This window comes from Mytilus californianus, unplaced genomic scaffold, assembly GCF_021869535.1.
Source record: "Mytilus californianus isolate M0D057914Y unplaced genomic scaffold, xbMytCali1.0.p SCAF_4, whole genome shotgun sequence".
NCBI classification, from domain to species: Eukaryota; Metazoa; Mollusca; class Bivalvia; order Mytilida; family Mytilidae; genus Mytilus; species Mytilus californianus.
Window position 1 is genome coordinate 95,429,527 of NW_026262690.1, and position 27,051 is coordinate 95,456,577.

The following is a 27,051-nucleotide window of genomic DNA, read 5'->3' on the forward strand; positions in this document are numbered from 1 at the left end:
ACATTGGGAGTATAATTATTTTATTATATTCACTCGCTTACTAGGCAAGAGAAGGAATATATAGTGTGTCTTAGTATCCATACCCCAATTTTTACGCACTTTCAAAAATAGAATAATATTCAAGGAAAACAATTGTTTGCTGGTCCTTCTTTTTCGGCATCTCTACGTTTCAAAAATCTTAAATTTTGACAGTTTTTGGTATGACCTGGCTTAAACTCAATGTACTGTCCAAATGCTACCTAAAAGTCCGTCTTGAAAAGTCGAATATTTGAAAATCATTATAACAATATTCATATATTTGTAACATTAAATTTTCTTGATTGAAATATTCAAGAGAGCCTTTTGTCAGCTCAAAATTGAATACCCGAATTTGTATGAAAAAGCTTCATGCAAGATAAGTAAAATATGTTCTTTGATCTTATATAAATTTGTAAATGTTCAAATTTTTATTGCATGAAATGTTTATGGAAAAATGGAATTCGTTTTAACGGATACCAATTTTTAATAGATAATCTGACAAGAAAACCAATAAACTGGTTTAAAATGAAATTTATCATATTTGATATCTTTGTATTTATTGTGAAAATACCGTTAAGCTAATTTAGTTTTTTGAGTAGCCATGCGTAATTTGAGAAGAAAAATGAAACAGAAAGAGGCGTGAATGAGGTTTCTACTTTCCACTTATCATTTCTATTTCCAATTTAAACAATTATTTACCTTTCATTGAAATGGATTTGTAATATGACATGTGTTCTCATTTAAAGGTATTGATATTTTGAAAGTTGACATTCCCGTATTAAAGTTTTTCTATAATTACATGCTATATCAATGTAAGACCTTCGATTTCATTGTATATTCGATGACTCCCTGTTGGTGAATTTGTAAATGTGATTGAAAAATAATTCATACTTTTGTTGCATTTAAATGTCAAAACGTGTATCCTTTTCTCACCGTTTAGATGCAGGTTTCGATTGTTACGCACCACTCTCAACCCGGTGCGCGGTTGTGGTATATTTTTTTCTTTCCATGGTAAAAGCACACCCCAATCTGAAGAGCAAACACAATACTATATTTGTTTTAAAACTTCCGTACCTGATCTCGTATTAAGAAATGTTAACAGATCTTTAAAGGGTAGAAAATTTCACTTCACGAATAGACTGTGAAGTGCTTTGTTTATAGATATTAGAAAAGCTATCCTGTGATTAGATATTTATTTTCAAAATAAACTTAAGGGAAAATGATAGTTTAACATATTTAATGGATTTTTAATGGATTAGTTTTATTCTAACGTATAAACATTCAATAATCAGACTATCTAAAATATTGACTGGATCATTCTGCTGGGATGGCGCAGCTTCAGCATCGGGTTGTGGAATTGATCTCAAAGAAACCTTCTTTGAGGAGAGAGAGCGACATACAAGTTGTTTTACCTTGGCTTAGACGGAAAAGTGATTTACTAAAGGATCTGGATAATAGTAAGTATTTGTAGCATTTTCGAAGTAGATTTTGAAATATTTTTATAAATACAATTTTTATCTTTTATTTTAATTTCAAAATTGAAAATATGCTTCTCTTTTTTTTGATTACGAGGCCGATAAACACTATACCAATCTCTATATTTGGACGTTTTTCGTTCATCTCGTTTCTTTTTTCTTTCTTTCTGTTTTCAAACTCTGGATTCTAATGAAGTAGTTGATTGTTCAATTTGTTAAATTTGTTAAATATTTTAACCTTTCAAGCGCCTTAAGTTCAGTAGCAAATGCCAGTTGCACTTGTTTTAGAATCAAATTTAAAACAAACTGTCAAATGTGTTTTTTTATAGAGAGAGAGAGAGAGAGAGAGAGCGAGAGAGAGAGAGAGAGAGAGAGAGCTTTAACAATGTCTAGATAAAAATTAGAAAAACAATAAGGTCTTTCCAGACGTATGGGAAAGACCTTGATAAATGCGATATATTTTATATGGATGCCATATACTTTTGTCTGAAATAAACATTATGAGGGTTCCTAAATAAACTGTTAAAAAATGTAAATTGTATTTTTTATAACTCTAAAGAGTGGTACTGATAAGTAATCTATAAAAATGGTAGGGTTATCGTCAAAGTGGAATTGCTTATTTTTCGATTTCAAATTGATATGGAAGCAAACATATCCTCTAAGAAACTGAAATACATCGACAATATATCTGCCACTATATATATAAGCTGTCATGAAACAAATATACATTGTATATAGAATACGAAAAATATCATTGCAAAAACATAAGACAACGAAAAGACAAACAATTAAGCTCACAAAACACTACATAGAAAACTAATGACTGGGCAATTGAAAAAAAACTGGGGTTGACCTCAGTCCATTTGTGGCACAAGTCGTGTAGTTCATGGTGTGTATGTATTCGATGAATTCACAACACAGGCACTTGTCTCAGAAAAAAGAATTCCTATAAACCTTAATATAAGGTATATAGGAATTTTTTTTCTGAGACAAGTGCCTATGATTCACAATCGAAGATACGAGGACGGGATTAGGAAAATATAATTCTATTCATATTAAATTCAAAGTGAAATAACCAGAGTGGCTCTAGCATTAAATCGAGCAAAATACCGGAAATACTTTATGCTGTACTAGAGGAACCGAATGTTAAATAATGACTTGAAACACTTATGATATCGTAATGGCTATCAGATACATTACTCTAAACACAAAAATTAACCAAAGTCACATAGACGTATGTCAAAGGTCATAGTGCCCCAAGTGTAAACAATTTGTATTTAGTAATATCACATTGAAAACCACTTTGATGTGTGAGAGATGGACCAAAACGTATATTCAACTTAATTATAGCTAACGTACAGACAACAAAGGTAATAAAATTGAAAAAAAGAAATATAAAAGATGTATCATAGATTAATGTCGGTGCAGTGATTGATATTAAGCAGTCTCTTGGACAACCAAAAATATATTTGCCATTTATCTGAAATTTACAATTAAGTCGAACAAATTATAGAAACGGAGTTATTGTTAGGAATTTAAACAGAGAAAAATATATTTCATTTCGTCGTTTGTAAATAGATACCTATATTGTTCATGTGAATTTTTTTAAGATTTCCCAAGTACAAATTCTTTGGTGCACAAACGTTTCCATCTTGGAAGACATTATAGGCTTCTTCTGAAGACAATGCTCAAAAAATGAAAAAAAACACGTTATAAATTGTATGCGTCCGAAGCGCTTTTCTGGATTTGCCTTCAGCAGGAACGCTCAAAACCGAATATTTGAAAGCCAAGGATGTATAAGAATCGGAACAGTTGAAGAGCTATATAACTGAAAAGGACCTAAAAAATAGCCAAATCCATCTAAGGTCAATTTTGCCTGAGGGAGTTGAAACCTTAGTTTCTTATTAATTTCAAAATTTATAAACGGACTACTTTAGACAGGTTTGTTATAAATCATGTCAGACTACTGAACGGATGATACCCTCGGGGACTGATAGTCCACCAGCAGAGGTATCGACCGAGTATGGCAAGCCGTTCTCGTCAAAACTATGTTTAAACCATTTTTCGAAAAATTTAAACACTGAGAATTAAAAAAAAAAACACACTGAGAATTAAAAAAAAACACACTGAGATTAAAAAACCTAAAAACACACATTGAGAATTAAAATTTACACACTGAGATTTCATAAAAACGCACTGAGATTACAAAAAATGAAAAACACACACTGAGAATTGAAAATTACACACTGAGAATTGAAAATTACACAATGAGATTTCAAAAAGACACACTGAGATGAAATAAACTGAAAAACACACACTGAGAATTTGAAATTACACACTGAGAATTTAAAATTACACACTGAAATTTGTGTGCACTTTTTATGCGCACATATCTTATTAGCATACCGTTAACCTGAATCTATTACAAGCTTAAGACAATTAGGGGACAGAACTCGTTAGTCCTTCAATTTGGCGCTAAATGTTTTATAAAAAACATTAAAAATACAACGTATAGAAAAACTACGTTATTAAAGACCAAAAGAACAAGAAAAATACCCACTTACTTTCATTACAAAATATAACCAAATGGTAAAACTTTATTAAAATTATAAGAAAACATTGGAACAATCTCCAAAAATACAAACAATGCAGTGATTTTTTTCCCCAAGTGCCTATTATAGCATATATACGTAACAAAAATATAAAAGATTACCTTGCGAAATCAGGGTAACAGTTGAAAGACTTTTGAAAAGGGACCATGCTCAAACAGTTTTAAGCAAAACTCCCGATATACTGTTAGTAATAATCTGAATTATAGGCAGCAAACTTATGAATACGAGTTAGCTAAATAAAAATTGTTAAGTCTTGAAATTTATTACGAATGTTGGTTGTAGGAACCGCATTTCATTATAATGACATGAGTTCGGGAGACCAAGATATTAATCTGCTGAATTATTCATCTCATAAATATTCATTAGTAATTTGCATATTAATCTCAGTGTGTATTTTTGAAATCTCATTGTGTAATTAACAATTCTCAGTGTGTGTTTTTAAATTTATTTCATCTCAGTGTGTCTTTTAAAAATCTCAGTGTGTAATTTTAAATTCTCAGTGTGTGTTTTTCATATTTTTAAATCTCAGTGTGTAATTTTAAAATCTAAGTGTGTAATTTCGATTTCTCAGTGTGTTATTTAAGGTTCTTAAATCTCATTGTGTAATTTTTTCGAAAAAATGGTTTAAACATAGTTTTGACGAAAACGGCTTGCCATAACCGAGTGCTGTAAAAAATTAAAACGAAACACGTTATAAATTGTATGCGTCCGAAGCGCTTTTCTGGATTTACCTTCATCGGGAACGCTCTAAGCCGAATATTTGAAAGTCAAGGATGTATAAGAATCGAAACAGTTGAAGAGCTATATAACCAGCTAGGACCTCAAATAGTTTTATGATATAAATGTTACTGAAAAAAATGTAAACTCACAAAATAATTTTAAATTTCAAGCCAAATTATTTACCTCGTTTCAGGCAAGATGACTCCTTTAGTCAAAATTTAACAACATTGATACCTATTTATAATACCAGGCATATATCTCTGATAACAGTATTTGATAGTTGTTGACAAATTGTTTCTAAAACATGTTGGTTCGTGCCAATCTGCAGAGTTGATCCATTTCCCACTGATTTTCACTGGTATTTTTGTTGTGATGTTACACCGCTATACCAGGTTAGGGTGGGTTGAGCTCGCAAACGCACATGTTTAACCCGGACACATTCTTAATGTGACTGTCTCAAGTCAGAAGTAGTCTGTAATTCGGTGTTTGTCGTTGGTTACTGTCTGTCGTCTTTCCTTTTTTCGTATATAAATGTTTCATTTGTCAGGCCGTTGCTTTTCTCGTTTTATTTGTTTCACATTTTGTCATGTCGGGCATCTTAGAGCTAACTACACGGTATGTGTTTTGTTCATGATTGAAGGCCTTGTTGTATAGTTTTGGAAACTGACACCAGCACGTCATTTGGTCTCTGTTGATTATTGTTTCGTTGTCAATCCTATACCGAATCTCCTTATTTCTAGACTTAAAAGTACAACTTCATAAACTGATTTAAGGGTTCCTGTCATATTAATTACCTCGGATTCAAGCTAAATAAAAGGACTACTTGGGTCTAAGATAATCCATTTCCTCTTGAAAGAAAATTAGTCTCAAACCCTAGATTTCTTAAGGGATAAGTGTTTTTCTGATGTAATACAGAATGTTACATGTTAAAACAGAGTTTATAGTACTGATAACATAGATGCGATAGACCATTTTTCTAAAGTGTTTATTTTTATGTGTATTTTACATCACATTTCATTCACTAATACAATTTGATAAAGATGGTAATAATTAGTATTTTTTGTTGACAGTTTGAATTTCAATCAGGAGTCTCTTATTTATCAATAAAGACCAGTCTCTCTCTCTCTCTCTCTCTCTCTCTCTCTCTCTCTCTCTCTCTCTCTCTCTCTCTCTTAAAATTAGAAAATTTTCAAAAGAGCAGTAAAATATAACACGTATGTTTTAAAAATCACACGTTATGCCAAAATTAACTAGCTGTTAGTCTTGTATGATTTTTTAGTTTTAGTTCATTTATATGTTTCGGCGTTTAGTGTGACGTCCACGTTCACTGAACTAGTAAACATGTTTGTTTAGGGGCCAGCTGAAGCCCGCCTCCGGGTGCTGGATTTTCTCGCTGTGTTGAAGACCCATTGGTGGCCTTGGGCTGTTTTCTGCTCTTTGGTCGGGTTGTTGTCTCTTTGACACATTTCCCATTTCCATTCTCAATTTTAGATATATAACCGTGAGATCTCGAAGAAATTACAGATAAAATAAATTAAACATCAAGGTCTTGGAATGTAGTTTCTAGATTTCTTTTCTATAAAGGAGACGAAATTATTTTTTATAAGTAACCGCAAATTTGAAGAATGGTGACTTTATCAGTGCTACCACTCTTTCTCTTCAAAGATGAAGAAGAAATTATTTAAAACTTATTAACTATATGGGATCTACTAGGGGTCATGTTCAAAACTCTTATGAAATAAGGAAATATCATGGGGAAGAGGGGCAATAAATGATAGGATTTTGAAGAACAACAAGACGAAAAAAACAAGGAAAAATCGGATGAATAAAAAACGTCACACTAAAAACTTAAAAGATTTTGAAATCTTAAATCAGGCTATTTCATAAGTTATAATGAAAACTTAAGTTAAAAACAATGTTGATGTTAGTCATAGCGAAGGGACCCACTAACATAAACAATGACCAAAGAGTTGCATTTATAGAATAATTTTCAACTATAAGTAGGTATATGTGTTAAATATTTGCTTAAATTATAAAATGGATCGATTCTTCCTAGTTAACGCTTTTCAATTCGATTATACAGCAAATATTTGTGCAAGAAACCGTTCACAACAAGTTTAAAGGGCACCCAACCAGAAGATGTTAAACATTGATCTTACCACAATCTTAAGTCTTTTGGAGATTTATTTATTCATAATTAGCCTTGATATTTCCTTTCAGGGCAATTTTTTAAAGTGTTTACTTGAAATTTCATAGATGCTCAAGTGCCAATTAATTCGAATCAACTCCTGTATCGATGCACGTTTACGTAATATTAAAACGCAGTAAAAATACGTATTTATGATAAATATGAATGTTGACAGGACTGTACCAATTTTCTTCCACAAATATACTGAGTATGAAAAGTTTAGCAACATATATTTAAATAACTAAACTTTAAATTATAAAAATTGCATTTTAAATATTTGTTTTTAGCCAATAAAAATTGCATTTCTAGGTTCATTTTCTTTGTTACAATACTCTAGTCTCTATTAATGTCTGTTCGGTTACTCACAAAATGTTGTAAAAAAAACCAAAAACAAAACGACACTTATAACAACGGTCATACAAGTGGGAGGTTTTACTGGCTATAAAACTAGGTTTAACCAACCATTATCTTCGGAAAATGTCTGTACCAAGTCCGGAATATGACAGTTGTTTTCCATCCCTTCCGTTGGTTGATATTGTTGAGCGTTGTTTTTGTCAAGTTTTATGGACTTCTCTTTATTTGAATTTGCCTTGGATTTCGGTATTTTTGTTAATACATTTATTGCTATGGTTAAACAAAAAAGTCGTTTATTTTTTTTTTAGATATGTTTTTTAGTATCGAAATTTACATACAACTACAAAATATTTGTTGCATAACTTTTTTTACTCCGCATATTTAGATTCTAGAAATCCATACACTATGTTCGATTAATTAATTTACTTTAGCATACTAAAAGTTTAAAGAAAATAAAAGATCACTAGCATAATTCCAATATTATTTTATTTGCTTTTACTTTTGCACGGCCGTTTGTCCAGTTGAAAATGAATAAAAGGAAATGTGGAGTAATCATCAACTAGACAGCAACCTGATGACATGTGACTAATCAAAAGACACATAGAGGTCAACATACAGTCCTTGACATTAGACAGATGTCTTACACAACATGTCAAGCTCTAAGTCGTCCTGGGTTTTAAAAGTTGAGAATAATTAAAAAGAGACTTACTGGATGTACTTATGTGAAATTAAAAAAAATCTAGAATTCAAAATTGATACTTTAAGTCAGAAGAACAATAGTAAGGAACAAAATAAGCTAAAAATATGGAGCTCCTTTTCGCGATATTTAATTTTGTTAAAAATGGCGGGAAAAGGCTGACTCGGACTGTTAGCTTATATTTGCATTGGTATTATTTGGGTCTCAAATCGAAAGAAAAAAAAATCTAGAATCTGCTTAAATTTTGGTAAATGACCTTTTATGAGCTATTGAAGTCTTATATGAAAAGAAAAATGGGTGTTATGGGGCAAAATATTTTACCCTGTATCGTAGGAAAAAAACCAATGAGTCCGAAAATTTGACAAAAATTCCTAAACCTCACCTAAGTACATCCTTAAAAATCTACCTCCAACAATCTATCAATCCGTTGCACATTTTTCTATCATTTCTTGTTTGGTAAGTGAGTCTTTGAACTACTATTGATCGAAATTGTGATACCTGAAAAAAAAACCCTTTAATTTCAGTTGATCAAAGACAAAGTATACAGTTCTTTGGTATCGTTATCTAGTCGACCGATCAGATAAATTTAATGCAAACAAAACATTTACGAAACAATAAAACCATTATTTCACAGTTATTTAAAACAAATTATACCTTAAATGCTTAAACTTCCATTAAATATATTCAAATCGTGACATTTATTACTTTAAATGGATTGTTTCTACTTTTATTACATTTTTTTTAATTTGGAGTGTACTTTACAAATATTTAAAAGCCTTGAGAGAGAGCAGAAAATGAGAGTGATCCGCTAATGTCATTGTCTTTGACTAGACGTTTAAGTTCTGCTCTCAATCCATAGATATCTATAACTATACCAATTACCAGAAGTCCTTTACTAGGGACCCTACTAATGGACTTCTGCAATTATTGATAAACAACCTAAAGTGGTAAGTTAAAAGAAAAGTGTTTTGCCATGTTGTAATTATTTTATGGGTGTTTACTTTAGGAGATAGCAGTAATTTTAATTCAAATTCAAAATTTTATTGTCATATAAATCAACTTTTATGATTTGTACAAAAAAACTCTAAGCAACATTGTATTACAAGCATATATAAATAACAAGAAGGAAGCATATATGATTAAACAAACTTTTGATAATAATTTACAATTCCATTACGAGTTTCCATCCCTTGGTACAAACGACTGTTTTATATAGGACCCTATAATTTCAACCTTTTTTTTTGTGTTGAGCAGAGAATAAATTTTATTTTTTTTTCATTATCCTGCATGTCGTTATAGTCTTTTATAGAATTATCTTTGAATATTTTTCGTAGGTGACAAATCCTTACTAAATGCGAACACGCAAAAATGATATGTAGAAATGATACATCAGTATAACAGCAACTCACTAAAACATCCAACAGTCTTCCTAAATAAGAGCAAGAACACATTAAAAATAAAACAAATAAGATAAGATATTTAGAATATTTTCTAAAAAAAAAAAAAAACATGAATAAAATCGAAAATGGGGTGTCCATTCCCCAAGTACCTGTGCAATTTTAATGCTTACTTTATATGAAGTTAGTATACAATTGTCATTCAAAATATTGCAAGGGGGCGGGTAAACGAACTTGACTATACTTGAGGGTCTCGATTAGGTCGACTAGGATCCCGCAAATGCGGCATTACTAGTAATACGTAGTCATAACATATGCACTTTACAAAACCAGTTGTAACGTTAAAAGGAAGATAATTCAAGTGAGAAAGTGTACACATATACACGGATCAATTTCATATCTCACAAAAATTTATAAGCTGATATATTACTTATAATAATTTGCTGGTCCATAAATGCTAAAGATGTTTTCTGAGTGCAAATGTTAAGAAAAAAAAGTAGTAAAAGTTGGCATTTTTGTCAACTTTTTAATAAATCATAGATGATAAGGACAACGCAACACAAATTATGCTTTTATCATGTATTTTGACTTTGTTTGCTGCATTGTTTCATCAACACAAAAAATCCTTTAATTCGGTACTAAACGAGTATTAAGGCCAATACTCCCTCAGGGTCAAAAATGAGATTCAAATTGACGTGGTCTAATCAAATCTTCTATAATTTTCAATCAGTGATTACTGGTACAAAAACGATCACATATATCACGAAGATAAGGGATGAATTGCCAGTCAAACTAATAACTGGCTTAGACAACATATACAGGAGTAATGATTCAAAATAAGAAAACCATTATTGTGGTATTGTGATTTTTGTTGTTTAAGCATGCTACTTGAATAATACTTTGTTTCAGCTGTCTTGACGGATGTGATTAGGAACTGTGATTACCTGAAGGCTTGTCGAGATGATGTTGTTATCAAGCAAGGCGACACAGGTGACAGGTACGTCGTATCTAAAAATAAGGAGATGTGGTATGATTGCCAATGAGACAACTATCCACCAATTTGAAAGATCAAATGATGTGGATGTAAGAACTTATAGTCAACCGTACGGTCTTCAACAATGAGAAAACCCATACCGTATAGTCGGCTATGAAAGGCCCCGACATGAAAAGTATGAAACAATGCAATTGAAAAAAAAACTAACGCCTACTAGTAATTTATAACACAAAAATTTACAAAAAACAAATATGACAGACATGGACCAACGATAACCACTCAACAACAGGCTCTTGACTTTGGGACAGGCACATAAAAAATGTGGTGGAGTTAAACATGTTCGAAGGCACCAACCGGGTTACCTCCCCTAAGCTGGGACAGTTGAGTTACAGTACAACATGAGAACAAACTATAAAATCATTTGAAAAGGGCTTAACTCATCAGATCGATACAAAGCAGAAAAAAACATCTAAACAAAACACAGACTGGACGTGACGGGGTATTTCTACATCCCTCACAACAAAAAAGACACAAACATATTGTTTTTCTTAAATTGTTTAACATTTCACAGCGGTATAACATGTTACTTTAATTATTCTTCCCTTAGTTTATTTATTTTGTATTTACATTGTATCATAGATCAGATTTATTTGTTCAGTGTATGTTCACTGGTGTAAATATGTCTTTTGATTGAGTTAAGCCATTTCAATTGATATTTTATAGTGTGTCTTTCTATGTTGTGATGTTACACTATTGTTTCAGATAAGGGTGAAGGTTTGGTACCATTAAAACGTTTAAACCCGCTGCAATTGTTTGCACCTGTCCTAAGTCAGGAATCTGATGTTCAGTAGTTGTCGTTTGTTGATGTGGTTCATAAGTGTTTCTCGTTTCTCGTTTTTTATATAGATTAGACCGTTGGTTTTCCCGTTTGAATGGTTTTACACTAGTAATTTTTGGAGCCCTTTATAGCTTGCTGTTCGGTGTGAGCCAAGGCTCCGTGTTGAAGACCGTACTTTGACCTATAATGGTTTACTTTTATAAATTTTGACTTGGAAGGAGAGTTGTCTCATTGGCACTCATACCACATCTTCTATATACAAAGTACAGATCTGAGAGTACTCGCAGTTACTGACAGCTAGTTCATAGTCGATAACTAATATAAAAAATGTGGTATATAAGACCAAAATATCAATGAGTACACATCCAACATCCAATGGATTTAGTTGAGAGACGTCACTAACAGTCCGAGAAAAACATGACCTTGTGCGATGCCAAAATATAGGTATCGGCAGATTGTAGTACCGTGAATGTACATTGCCATATGTGTATAACAATAATGTTTAGTTCGCTTAAGGTTTCAGTTTAACTCTTATAAATTTTATATAAAATTTACAGGAACAAATTCTTTTGGCCGAATCTTTGACCGAAAGACAAATTCCTATCCACAAAAGTCAGACCATGTATCTACGTGGAAATGACTGGGAGTCGTGGAATCCTCGAACAAAAACTCCTATTTTACCATTTTTCATTACAAAAATATTTTCAATTGTGCCTGTGACTGACCTGCAAGCAACGTATGAACGATCATATCAAGGTCTTAGTGTAAATAATAACATAATTACATCAGTGCTAATCCATTTACATGTCAAAATTGTAATAATCAACAGTTTCAGTTTTTTGAGCCATGCATTACATGCTGTGTCCATTAAGATTCGTTGGTATTTAGATTTGGACTGATTTGTGTTTTTTCCTGAAGAAAACGCGTAAAAAATTTGTTTTTTAGTTGTTTTTGTGCTTTGTATCGGTCTGATTAGTTAAGCCATTCAAGTTCATTTGATTTATGTAGTTTGTTCTTTTGTTGTGCCGTTACACTACTGTCCCAGGTAATAGGAGTGTTGGGCACCCGCAATCACGTTTTGAAGCGCCAAACTCCTTTAGTGCCTGTCCTTTATTCGGTGGTTGTCGTTTTGTTGTTATATATCATATTTTTTCCCGCTTATTGTTTTTACATAGATCAGGCCGTTATGTTTCTCGTTTGAATTGTTTTACGTTTGTCATTTCTTGGCCTTTTATAGCTTATTATGTGGTATGGGATTTACTCATTATTGAAAGCCTTACGGTGATCTATAGTTGCTAACTTCTACGTCATTGAGTCTCTGGTGGAGAGTTGTTTCATTGGCAATCATACCACATCTTCTTATTTTTATGAAAACCCAAAATTTGAAAGAAATTTATAAAGGATGTGGTATAGGATTCAGGATGCTGATTATAATTAGAACAAATGACCAAAAAAAAAACGGATTTTGACATCGCGTTGGCAAAAAAAAATAATGATCGGGAAAAACCTGGAAATATAACGTTTAATTATTAATAAATTAAATTGAAAATTGACTCTTCATGTTCATACCTCCACATCAATGGAATCGAATTAGCAATTAACGGTCGGTAAATATAAATTTATTGGATAAAAATACATGTCAAATTACATGTTTTGCCTTAAGGTAAAACTATTGTATTGGAAGTAGAATGACAAGTTGGACTATTTGGAAAATAAATCAAAATTCAAATTATATTCTATATTTTGCATTTTTTTGCCAACCTCAGCGGTTGTCACGTGTACCCGGTGACACCCCTGAATCCGTCTTTGAAGAGGCTGTAGCATCAAAAATGACCAGTAAGATAAGGAAAGCATACCTTGACATGAACGAATCGTCAAACGACCCCTTATAGGAGTTATTGCCCTTGAATCACGATTTTTTTTTACCAACATTTGCATTTCTGGCTATTACCTTCAAAAGTAAAATGTAAACTATAAAGAATAAATCTGCAAACTATGAGAGTAATTGTCTATAAATGATGAGCAAACCAAGACTTGCAAATAATTTAATTAATTGAAAGATGGCTGCCACTATTGCTAATTGTTTAATTGTTGCATAACTTTGCTAGGTGAGCGTTAAGTGTTAACCAAATTTTCGGTCGTAAGGATTTTATTCTTAAATAATCGTATTTTAACAAATTTACGCTGAACCGAATTGTTAACAAAATCTGTTAATTATGAATACACAAAAAAAAAATCTATGTTTTGATTTGTATGCTTGATTATGAATTGATTTTGAATTTGAACAAGATATTGCATCCGCATAATAATACGTTTTACACTTAAAATGAAAAGAAAACTAATGATAGGAAATAATAAAATAATAAAGTATCCTTTTTGCAATATATTCTATTTACATGAATAATTTAGCAAGCGTCATATGTCTTAGCAATTTACTTGACGTAATCATACCTTTAGGGGAAAATTATATGCTTCTTAGTATTTTTAAAGTACGAGAAATTCAGAATAAAGAAAACAAAATGCACGTTGATCATGTTTGTACTGGTACTTTGTCATTTAATTATAAGGTACCTAGGTTAAACATTTTCTTTTCACCTAAAACCAATCATGTTTTCCAAAAAGCCATTAATTTGTATCAACAAATTCCCATTTCTGACACCAAACAAAAAAGAAAAATATAAACGCTTTCAATATATTAAGTTATCAAAATATATAAATACATTTAGAGACCTCTATGTAAGTCATTACTTATGAAATTTATGAGAAGAACATGTTGAAATTCTCAGGTTTTTCATTATGCTTACTGGGACGACATCCGTTTACATCGATACGGTGAAATCTGACGAGGAAAATGTTGCAGTGGTAGAGGAAATGTCAGAGAAAGAAATAATTGAAAAGATGATCGAAGAAGAGAGTGGAAAAAAGAAGACATTGGATAGGAAGAAATACGGAAAATTTATTCTACACTACGGTGAGAAAAAGATGTTTTTTTTCTGTTACAACTGTAGATTCATGAAATTCCCAAGCGCATCTTGAAGAATTCTCGAACATATTGATATACCTTTATTTGCCGAACATAGCTTCCCCGATACGGTTACAGTTTTGTCCTCTACACTTTAACATTAGATCGACAGATCATAAACGTTTTCCTTTTAACAAGAAGGACCAATTCCACTGAATTGTTTTTACACTAGTGGTATTAAAAAAAAATCAGTCTTTACTAAAATTCACAATATTACAGCATAATTGGTGCACTTTCAGTGTAGGACAACATATTGTAGTATTTCTAAAAAGCTACCAAATTATAAATGCATTTGTTAAGGATTCTCTTAATGCAAATTTTGCAAAAACATGTAAAATTTACATTATTGTGTCAAAAACGTCGTCAACAATCGGTTGAACAAGTTTCCGCACTAAATAACCTATTGATTTCTTGAATATATATGTAAAGTTGTTGATTTTTTAATGTTATTTATCTTAACTCTAATTTCAAAATTTCGGTAGGCGTTAACAACTTCCTCATTATTGCCCAGTGCGTGAAATAAATACAGGGGAAATGGACCATACGTCTTGCCTTTGTTACATGAATTAATCGTTTTGGTGCGCAACTTTAATTTACGGGGAAAGATACAATTTAAAAAGATAAAATAAAAGGATTCATAAAAGGAAAAGTGTTTACTATACTATAAATGACAGCCTTGCTCATGACACACAGGTGGAAATCCGATATGCACGTATACAACATATTCAGTGACAGTTGTCGTGAACGAGGAAATAATTGCACACACCCCAATTCATCTTTAAATTCTAGCTTTTTATGGCTTTCTAAAGGTATTTTAAAACTATGTAGCGTATGTATAAAACATGACTTTGTTTGGATGTCCCAATTTTTGACAATCGCTTCTGATGAATGAATATGCTGAAATGAGCAAATGTATATCCGTATACATTGTAACGTCTCAGAAGATAAATTTAATTTCTTTCCTGAGTATAAACAAACTCATCATCATAGATACCAGAATTCAAGTTTTGCACACCAGGCGCAAATTTATTATTAATCAACAAATAAGAAAAGACCCTTTTATTTAAACAATACCATATGAAATTGATTATGAATACATAGATAAAATCGCTAAGACCAGTACCGCCTTAAAAAACGAAATATTACTTCAGTAATGTATTATTGTATTATTGTATTATATATATATGTATATTTTTGTTTGTTGTAAGCCATTTGCCAATATGGGCATAACGTGCTTTTCAATAAAGTTTCGTATTAGATGCTGCCAAAACTAAACCTTAAACACCTAAAGCGAACAAATACAGAAATAAAAAAAAAAACAACAGAAAACAACAAAACATGGTTTGCTGTTCTTTTATTTAAATCAATTGATTTAATGTGCAATGATCATGACGGTCTGTAATGACCAAAAATCTATTTCTTGAAAGTCGTAATAAATTAACCATTAAATAAAGCAATAAAGTTAATGATTCGCTGCTAGATATCGTAATACACTTGAAATGTTCAGTATACAATAAAACGCTGTCATTGTTTTGAGTTCTGTCAAGTGCGTGAAAGGAATTTATGTCGTGAATTTAAATACAACATCCCCATTCTGCATTATAAAACACTTTTGAAAAGGAAAATTATCAAGGCATTTTTACTGGAAATATGCTTTATGATTTATAATAATACAGAGCATGAATGTGGTAAGTAGACTAAAATAATACGCTTGAAATATTCAGTATCGCGTTTGTTTGTTTTTTCTTCTGTCTAGTGCGTGCAGGGATTTATGTCATGAATTAATATACAACATCCCCCTCTTCCCATTATAAAACACTTGTGTAAAGGAAAATTATTAAGGCATTTTTAAAATATGCTTCATGATTTATATGAATAAAGAGCATGAACTTGGTGTGTAGGCTAAACATTGCTGTCATCGTTACGTGCAACAAGGCCTGAGCACGCGAAGGCCCATTATTTCAACTACATAAACCCGTGTTTAATTTATTTCACATGTGTTTCCTAATGTACCCTTACGTAGCCGTTTTAGATCGTTTTTTAATTACACAATGTATTGAATTATAGTTCTATTAAATCTTTTTTTAATTCCATAAGGTATTTTTAGTTCAGAAAAAAAGAAATTACATCTTCTATCAAGAGAAATAAAGTTAATATTTTTATGTAATTCCTTTTATACTGTGATTATATATGTCCCATTCCAATCCAATTACAAAAGTTTTCGGATTTCTGAACAAGTTAACTATCTGTATAAAAATTCAATACACTTGATAACATACTGGAAATAATAAAATTACTCATTCTATTGATGATATATCAAGAGATAATATATATAGAAATTTCAATCAAAATATTAAATTTATCTACCCAGTAAGCCGTTCAAGTTATTAGATGATACAATAAGATTTTGTGTGGATGTTTACGTCTGTTCGTTGGTATGGATCCCTGAGCAGAATATAAATGATTTAATTTTATATACAGAGGCAGGAAAGAGTTTTGGTGAAGTAGCCCTGATGAGTGAGGATGCTGTAAGGAATGCTACGGTCATTGCCGATGAGGAAACTGATCTCTTGGTTGTTAGCAGGGAGTTATTTAATAGATCTATGAAGGTAATACTTGTTTGAAATAAAACCTTGTTTCAATTTGTGAAATACAACTTGCATTGTGTAAATACGACGTGCGTCAATTTCAAATTAGAAAGCGCATTAAAAAAATATTTCTTTTAGATTAAATGATATAATTATTTTGACATTTAAAATGAAATTTGATGGAAGTAATAAACGGGTAATAAATAGTTAATATTTTTTTTTCAAATAAAAAGTACTCAAGTTGAGGTTATTTGCACATGAAAATTGAAAATATATATTCTGTGTCACGTCGCTAGAATAAAGTGGCGATTTTGTTTGCATATTACGTAATTAAACACTTATAACAAAAAGTAAAGCAAATAACGAAAAAGCATAGGATGTTACTGTTTTAGTACGTTATTTAATATATATAATATGGTCTGGATGGGGTTTACAGAATAGAGAACTATGGATAAAAGGTGCAGAATAAAGGGCAAACAAAATACAGAATAGAGACAAATGGGCAAAATAACGCCCAAAAATAGAGAATTATGGGGTGCTGAAATATTAAGAATAGAGAATATGATGGCAAAAATAAATAAAGAATAGAGAAAATTGTATAAGAACTAAGAAAATAAAGAAATGAAGGACCCCTATCCAGACCCTCATGTAAGACTTTCTATTTAAACTGAATGGAAAAATTCTATGTTCCCTCAAAATTACTTTTAGTAAAATTATGATACTTGCGTGGTCATGAATGCATCACGCATTTACATTCTTGTCCATGTACAAGATATTTAAGATAATGTCCAATATGACATTCAAAAAATATATTCTTAGTCGCCATATTAAAATATAATTTGCATTTTAGGCAAAGCAAGAAGAAGAGTATAAAGAAAGAGAAGACTTTATACAGAAATGTCCTCTCTTCAGATCGTGGACCTCTAGATTTAAAAGGTTATTGGAATTAAGCATAAGAAAAGAGACGTTCCCTTTTGGTACCGTTATTGCTCGACAAGGAGAACCGGTTTCTGGTCTTTTCTTTATCCTAAGGTAAATAAATGTTCAAGTAATGCAAACATGTCATCTTGAAATGAATCTTATTCAAGAAGAAAATAAATACGAATGTCAAAGTGTGAAACGCAACATGTTTAACATGTACGGATAATTGCATGTTATTTAACTTATTATTTACTTTATATTTAAGGTGAATGTGGTTATGGTGCATTTGCATTTATATATATAAAATACTTATATTATATTCTGAACATGCTGTGAATCTATTGACGTCTTTCATTTTTTTCCATTCTTTTGTATAAAAATTTTACAGGTAACATTTACAATATAAGACCTCTCCCTTTTTATGTTCACATATAGAATTGTCTACATCTGTATTGTTTATATTCATCTCTTTGAATTGCTCTGAATACAATTTTAACACCTATTTATGACTGTAGACTTGTGTCTGTATTTCTTAGTTACGAAATTAAATCACGTTACTTGAATATACTAATCAGAGATGATAGTTCCTTTTTAAATTTACATAGTATGAGATTTAACTGAACCCATATCAATTAATTTATCATTTCATTTTAAAAGTTTTACAATCAAAATTCCAGACAGTGACTTTATAGGATGATTAAAAAGCATGTGCATTTTTTAGTGCACGATTTAACTTAATTTTAAACCCATATCCTATAGTGTGAATACTTTACTATATCGGTTTATTGCTATATATATATATATATCCAGAGCCTTTTTGTCAATTAAAATGTATTTATATAAAAAATAAGGAGATGTGACATGATTGCCAACAAACAACTCCAAAATGGGAACATTAAGTTTTTCTCTTTCCATTAAAGCCGTTACCGAATATTTCTATGGGTAAATTAAAGTATGTCAAAACCGTTTTCGTGTGCCGCATAGACATTATTTACAAAATTACCAGTAAATGCAATCCGTTCACTTTGGTTTTGAAAGGGAAGAAAATCATTATCTTCTTATAAAACGAAATTCAGTGTTCATGGCAAGTGGTTCAGTAGTGTAGCAGATAGTGGCCTTTGTCTTTGGGAAACAGAATACACAAAACGTTTTGACCTGTAATTAAACTATTGTTAAAGAATACGTATACATCTTATTAGTTCTGTTATTGTAGTATAATTTTTTTTTGGTGAACACTGTTTCCTCCTGTGCTGATTGCAGAATACATTTTGATAAACTTTAATTTGTGTTCAAGAACAGTCAGTTCAATTGAAATGGAATTTGGATTGATCTGTGGTTGTACCTTATCATTTATTTTTAGTGGTCAAGCCAAATCAACTGTCCAACCTGCACTACATCATCAACAGTACCCGCAGTTAATGAAACTAGATGTAAACGCGGTAGCAGCTGAACTTGGGAGGTAGGATAAAGTTTTATAGATCATGTCCTTGTTTAAATTAAGGTGATAGTAATGCGTACTGCAACTAGTAGAAAGGAAATGAAAGAATTAAACGAAGCAAAAAGCATCGTTTGATGTTACTGTTTAAGTACTACTGTGCTGACATGAAATAGCATTATAACATTCATAAAATATTAAAATCATTGGAAACACTAGGATTTTTCTTCCCCCAAGAAATACCAATCTCGGTCATAACAAGTTGGGGTTTTCAATTCTGCTGTAGACGAAACGCACATTAACTCATACGACTGATGTTTTTATAATAACTAAGTCAATGGGAATGCTGGTGGACGTTTCATTCCCAAGGGTATACGTATTTCCAGTAGTCAGCATTTCTGTTCTGACATAAAGAATAGAAAATAGAAACATGTCAAAGAGACTACTACCCGACCAAATACCAGAAAACAGCCGAAGGCCACCAATAGGTCTTCAACGCAGCGAGAAAATCACTCACCCGGAAAGGAGGGGCCTTAAGCTGGTCCCTAAAGAATAATGTATACTAGTTCAGCGAAAAAGACGCCACACTAAAGAATTAAATTTAAAAAAATAAAATGTCATTTCTGGTTCATATAATTTGTTACTTCAAACTAATTTTAAGAATATAAGATTTCTAGTTACTTTTTCATTGAATTGGTATGAAAAAGGCTACTTCCGGTTGAAATTATGTCACTTCCGGTTAACCTTTTATAAGGTCAAATGTCTAAAACCCAAATGCAAAAGAACTAATGGTTTTATAATTAACCATTATAAATTTTTAGCAAAGATCTCAATTTCAAGGTCATAGGTCAGTGATCTCAAATCAAAACATCCCAGGTCATTCACTTGTATGGTTGAGGAGTAATACTGATTTCAAATACATAAGGGGAGAAAACTCTTATAAGGGGTGACCAAAACACTTCGACTTAAATGGGTTGAAGTTGCGCCCTATCGTAAACAATTATTTGGCAAACACATCATAGCATTAACTGTTACGGTTTCTTTTGAATAAAGATAACAAGCAAAATTCAAAATTAGAACATGGCCTTGACCTTTGACCTTGACCTCAATTTCCTCCAAATGGACCAAGGACTTCATATCAAAAGACTTTAGGCCTCTATGACTTATGCTGTATGAATTTTTTCAACACATCACTTATGTTTAATTTTCAAAGGGAAATAACTCTCATAAGATGTGATCAAATCACTTCGGTTAAACTTATCCAAAACATTCTTTAGAGTAGATGAACATTTGGTGAAAAAAGTTTGTTGATATCTTTTACGGTTTCAGAGAAATAAAGATAACAAGAAAAAGGGGATGCAGGGAGATAACTCCTATAAGAATAACTGTTCGGTTACACAGGGTAAATTGGGAAATCCCCATCACTGTACGACATCATTGGCCAAATATCCTTTCGATATGACTTAAAACAAAAAAGCATCTCAGACGGCAGAAGAATAAAAAATAATCAGAACAAAAGCAAAAGGTCTTTCCACGAAAAGTGGAAAGACCTAAAAAAAACACACACAAGACTAGCAAAGGCTAGAGTTTCCTGACTATCACAAATGCCATATTTTTTTCTATAAATATGCTGTTTCATAAAATGTTAAATCATTCGAAACACTTAGATCTTCGTACTCAAAAAACCTTATCCGTATTTGGCAAAATATTATGGAATAAGTGGTTTTTAATGCTTTCAACTTTGTAATTGATTTGGCATACCTACTGAATTGATTCGAATGTCCCTTAGTTTATTCTGTGTACGTGTTATAGATAGGTGTTATAGTTTTAAAAAATATTTTACAGAGAAAATTATAATAAACTGGTACAAAAGAAAGAAAAAGATCTGACACAGGAACAGATCAAAATTCGACGGAAGGAAGGATATGCTGCAGCGGAGAGACATAGAAACCAAAGTAGAATAGAACTTTGTTCTATAGAGGAAAATGATCTTATAGGTATGCTTTACGATAGAACAGTATACTATTTAAATTTCTTCCACTGTTTTGTTAATTTGGCTTGTCTACCAAACTTGCCTTGACCTTACTTACCCAACACTGTTTAGTAAAAAAAACCAGAATTTCAGCATATTCTAAATATCGGAGGCATCCGTTTTGCCCGGTCTGTTAACATTGTCCTTGTATTTGTTTTCATCGTGACATAATCTATTATTTTTTTTTTTGAAACTTTATCGAGAGTTCTGTTAGTGCCGTTAAACAGCAAATTTATTACACCACGAGATTAAACGTTTGGTTGACAAGTTCAACAAAAGCTTTTTTCATTATTTTATTATACTTTCAAAGAATATAATACATTTTTATCACAAAATACTTAAGATGTTTTAGATGTAAAAATTAGTGCATGTTAATTTACATATAATGTTGGTTTAAGCAAAATCCTTGATAAAAGGTAAACAGGATTTATTTATTTATCAATCATCATGTTGTCTCATTTTATTTCTTTCCAACTTAAATTTGCTTCTTGGCATAAACAGTTCAGGGAAATTTGAAATTACATGTTCTATGCATGTCACTAATTGTTTAATTTGGTTAATTAGGTGACTTAGAAATGGTGCTTGATTTAGAAACAAATTATAGTACGGTAACGTGTACTGCAAACACTGTTGCTATGGTACTGGATGCCAAAAATTACGATCGTCTAGTTGCCAAGAAAAATCAACAAACAGTCATAAAAATGTGCCAAACTGCAGCCCAAAAAATGTATTATAGACTTTATGCATACAAAGGAGACCAAATTCCTTTTCTTAAATGTGCCTTAAAGAAGTTGAATGAAAAACTGCCAAAAAGACCAGAGTCAAAATACCAACGAAAACCAGTATCTACAGATAAATCAAAGATCATGGAAACTTTAATTGAATTATTTCTTCAAGGCAAAGGACCTTTGATAGAACCTTATGTGCCAGATTCTTTGTATTATCGGAAAATGTCAGCACGAAAGGCTAAACACATGGAACAAAGTAAAAAACTTACTGAACGCTTGCATCCTGTAAGAAAACGTAGAACCATACCAAGGAGTCTCAAACAGTTAAAAAGAATGGACGCAGAAAATGAACTTTTACACGTACCAGTCAGCCATGAAACAACAATAGTAAGATCTTTCGTTCGACCTGGAACGGCTTTAGGCATTAAAGGTACAGAAAGACCAAAGGAACGTACCACAAAAAGACCCAAAACAGCCACTGAAAGGAGTACCGGTTTCTTTATCACAGAAGTAGATGGCGAATTCACAACCAATGTTTCCAAACCTTTCGACTCACCACAAATATTCGAACAAATGGACCAAATACAACATGAAAAGTCTGAAGCACGTTCCAATGTTATATGCACACTATCAGCTAAAGAAGAACTTAGAAATTATATGAAACAAACCGACCATGGAACAGAATCGACGGTAGATGGTTTATCTAATGACGATTTTTTCGATTTTGAAACGAGTGATAGCAATCTAAGAACACTAGAAGATAGACTGAAAGATTTCTGCTCACAGTTTACAAGTACTACAAGAGGTCCTCCTTTGTTAGCAGAACTAAAACGCTTTTATATCAAAGATGAGAGAGAGGTAATTCATAATAATTTGCTTTATAGCAATTCATAAGTGTTTGCTGAAATCTGTATCATATACATGTACATACAGTAGTTTTCCACTCAATACAAGCAATATCATTGGCAATCATCCCACATCTCCTTATTTCTATAACCATTAATTTCATATACCATTAAAAAGCAATAAGCCATGCCCTCAAATCATGTTTAAAATATCGTAGTACCATTAACGGGGAGTTAGTATTGTAAAGTAAAATATTTTTTTCTAATAATGTCTTTAGCTAAATTACTTTTCTATCAAAAAAATATCAAGGTGTAATATTAAACCAAACTTATAACATACATTATGCTATCCACCTCTGAGAGTACAAATCAAATGTCAAATTGACACTTCTAATGCATTTGGTTGTGGGAATGTTGACGTTAAAATTTCAATTTCGTAATACCTGTGTATCATTAGAACTGAATATGTTTGAAGTGGATGTATACATTAACACTTTTAGCTTATATATTATTGATTACATGCTTATTCAACTTTAATGCATTTATAAAAGCAGGCCAATCATAGATGATTAGATATTAATACTAATCATTAGTTTGAAAAGGTATGTTCTAAGTGTTAGATCACAGGTGCACAGGCTCTTTGAGTATCAATTGAGTACAAACTTATTGATATGACCTGGAATTGAAAGAAGGATTGTGCATTAATTATCTGATGTCGCATCTGGTCTATCGTTGTTAGTGCATTATATTCCAAATTGTTTCTTCTCTGAATAAAAGGAGAATATCCGATATGGTTATATATACGTCAATGTAAAACAACCCAAAGATACAAAAATCTGGAAAAAAATCCGACAGATAAACAAAAGGTCTGAAACGTTAGACAAGAGTCCTTGCAATTTGCCAATCTCTAAATCGTCCGAGTGCAGACAAAAAAAGAGGGGAAGATACCAAGGGAAAATTCAAAACTTATAAGATGAGGAAAAACTGACAACGCCATTGTATACGAAAAACGACAAGACAACAGTACACAAACCTGTCCCAAGTCAAGATTCTGTAATTCTGTGGTTGTTGGTTGTTGCTGTATATATCATATTTGTTTTGTATATAAATCATGCCGCTGGTATTCTCGTTTGCATTGTTTTACATTTTTGTCATTTCGGGGCCTTTTATAGCTCAATATGCGGTATGGGTTTTGCTCATTGTTGAATGCCGTACGGTGACCTATAATTGTAAACTTCTATGTCATTTGATCTCTTGTGGAGAGTTGTATCATTGGCAATCATACCACATCTTCTTATTTTTATATAAAAAACTAAAAACAACGCAAACTGATTAAATTGATCTGCCATAAACTCTAAATTCTGAACGCAAGAGGTGCTTATATGATATACCTAGTGGATTTTATGAAATTTTTTATGCAAATATAGGACGTCGAAATGCTTGCATTTGAAAAATTAATCTATTTATTTATTTTGAAAGCCCTGGGAGGTCGTCAAAGTCATGATGTGTGTAAGATTTGTTACCATTATTAAAGTATGTAGTCGACTCGTGTGTACAGCTCGCACAAAACAGAAAACGCCAATATAAGCATGACGGTATCATACGGCGAGTTTTATTTTTTCGATTTTGCATATAAACGCATGCAATTGGTTTATATAGCAAATCAAAGACGGTGTTAACAATAGAATTGTGCAACAAAAGTTTCCTACAAATACATACCATTTTTTCAACCTTTGTCCAACCGGTTTTCTAGAAATGGCTAAATCAAATTATTCTATTTCAATAACACAGATTTCAAATTTTATATATTTGGATTGTGTACCATATGCTCTGTTTACATGCAAAGTTTCATAAACGTTCGAGAGTCCTCCCAGTTGCTTAAATCTTAACTTACAGAATAAAAATACTTAGTTTGGAGTTTTTCCATTTTTTGTTGTTCATTCTTGTTTTAATGTATTGATTTATTGCTAGGAATTTAAATTATAAACTTATTTGTATCATCAAATAACAAAAGCTTATCCTTACAGTCAACTCGTTTATTGTTGTTATTATTTTTTGTTGTTGTTTTGTTATTTCTATAATTCCCGTTATTTCACATATACTGCCCCACTATACAAGAGACGCAAAACAGAATATTTTCGTCGTTCCAGATACCTGATATTAATTTGGTTTTGTGTTTCATTAAACATGATATAGTGTCTGGCTTTTTCTTATATTGTCATCTGCATTTTTCTTGTAAGTAAAGAAGAAGGTTATTTCAATGCTTATTTGGTGGTTCTCTCCTACTTTAATTTATATAGATTTAAGAATTGTACGTTTTGCTTGATTTATTAAGGGGGAAATGACATGTTTATTATACTAGTACTGCAAAATATGACGGTGATATAGCCTTGTTTCGGTACGGTTATAAAATGACAGGTAGGGGTAAAAAAAGCCAGAATCACAACTCCAAGCATCGAAAGGGTAGATATATCCGGTTGTTAATGCATAATCTGCCGATTCCAAAGTCGTATAAGCTAGTAGAAGAAAAAATAAGACAAAGGCGACAGTAGTTTACCGATGTTCAAATCTCGAAACTCGATTTACATGAAACAAACCATGGTAACAAACAAAAACCGAGGGAATTGCAAAAGGAGCAAGACGGTGCGTCGATAGGGTAAGCATCTCCTGTTATGCAGAACATACCAAAGGCACAATAAAAACAAAAACAAACGAAAAAACGAGAGACGAACAACAGTTTACGAAACACTACATAGAAAACTATATACCAAGAGTAATCTCGAGTGGTCTTGAAGGGTAATCATTTCTTTCATAGTAAATTCCCAGAAAATATGCCATTATATTAGTCTTGCACACCTTCTTGATGAAAAGCCCAACAAGTTTCGACATGTGGTAGTGAAGGGTGCTCCTCAAAGATACGAAGCTGAAGAAATTGGCGGTAGACGCGCGTTTTGCTTAAAGACGAGTTGTTAGTTGTGCTGGCATAAAAAAGTTGGTAAACCAAATCAGTTATGAAGTTGAAGAGCATTGTAAACCAAAAAATCTAAAAAGTTTTGCAATGCTTTTATCAATTTTTATAAACTGGGTTTTTTTTGTGGTTTGTTGCATTTATTTTCTAATATCTTTTCTAGGAGGAAAACGCATTTGAGTTGAAAGTACCACGACCTGGCGGAACTGTCTATGTAAGGACTAAACAGTGTGATGGTAAAACCGATTCCCATAGTGGCGAGCATCACCATGTCAGACATTATGTAATCTCACGTGATGAAAAACTGGACACATCTGCCATGCTTCCTCCACGGCCAATACGTATGGCAAGGAGTAGCGAATCTGGCAGTAGGGCATCGTCTAGACGATTGCCGCGAGCGACTAGCATTACACATTAGAGTTGTTTATATACAAAAATATGGCTTATTATAGACAGAAAATTAAATAGATTTAAAATATATTTCGTTTAATTGTATCAGGCCGAGTGGTAAAACATGTTCGTGTACTGTATCACTAGCCTTTCAACACTGAGATTATCAGTTCGTATATTTACAGCATAAAAAGTAATGATAAGTACTATTAACATTTGCTTGACCTACCTTACAGTTGAAACTATAAGTGTTTTCTAACGCCGGGTATGTATGCCCTTATTCAGTTTTGGTTCATATACCATACGATATATATACAGTTTTTTTGATCCGACTGATTTTCTTAACAAAAGTTGCATACAAGCAATTTTTTACCTGATCAATTCAAACATATTATGAGAAATATACCTTCATGTGTTACATTAAGAGATAAATGGGGTAGAAATTTTAGATGTTTACTCCAAAATTCTTATTTTTTTACATTTGTATCCTTTGGGCGTTTTGTTACAAAAGATAAATATTCATTTGGAATAACTTCTTTAAAGAAGAATCCTTGCCGTATAATTATCAATCTTGCATTATTTAGCCAAACGTCATTAAAACTAGAGGCTCTCAAGAGCATGTGTCGCTCACCTGTATTTACTGATGCTTTGGAAATCATGTAAAATAAGGTTAAAATCATAATTAATAGTATTAGATATTAGATATTATAATGATATCTAAGATAATAACAAAAAAATGCAAAATTTCTGTAAAATTACTAACTCAGGGGCAGCAACCCAACAACGAGTTGTCGGATTCGTCTGAAAATTTCAGGGCAGATAAATTCAA

The 27,051-nt window shown here is 31.8% G+C and overlaps 2 protein-coding genes across 3 annotated transcripts in view; one reads left to right on the plus strand and one right to left on the minus strand.

Moving 5' to 3' along the window:
• Positions 1–27,051, minus strand: part of LOC127698851 (apoptosis-resistant E3 ubiquitin protein ligase 1-like) — a 232,153-nt gene that overhangs the window by 153,184 nt on the left and 51,918 nt on the right. The gene's annotated exons all lie outside the window — the stretch shown is intronic.
• On the plus strand, positions 895–26,312 carry LOC127698860 (uncharacterized). 2 transcript variants are annotated; one of them, XM_052202559.1, is made up of 9 exons: positions 895–1,475; positions 10,371–10,458; positions 14,080–14,264; positions 16,797–16,924; positions 17,754–17,935; positions 19,185–19,283; positions 21,105–21,256; positions 21,856–22,877; positions 25,996–26,312. In XM_052202559.1, exons 1-9 carry the CDS (start codon positions 1,346–1,348, stop codon positions 26,248–26,250), a joined length of 2,241 nt encoding a protein of 746 aa, XP_052058519.1. In that variant the 5' UTR covers positions 895–1,345; the 3' UTR covers positions 26,251–26,312. The 2 variants fall into 2 exon arrangements, with proteins under 2 accessions (XP_052058519.1, XP_052058520.1); XM_052202560.1 differs by lacking the exons at positions 895–1,475; positions 10,371–10,458; positions 14,080–14,264 and adding an exon at positions 15,706–16,003.

Excerpts from the sequence above, each read along its gene's own strand:
- LOC127698860 (XM_052202559.1), top strand. The coding sequence starts at position 1,346 with ATGGCGCAGCTTCAGCATCGGGTTGTGGAATTGATCTCAAAGAAACCT. Across the intron at positions 16,925-17,753 it reads TATTTAATAGATCTATGAAG|GCAAAGCAAGAAGAAGAGTA; the intron begins GTAATACTTGTT and ends TTTGCATTTTAG. Across the intron at positions 19,284-21,104 it reads GTAGCAGCTGAACTTGGGAG|AGAAAATTATAATAAACTGG; the intron begins GTAGGATAAAGT and ends AATATTTTACAG.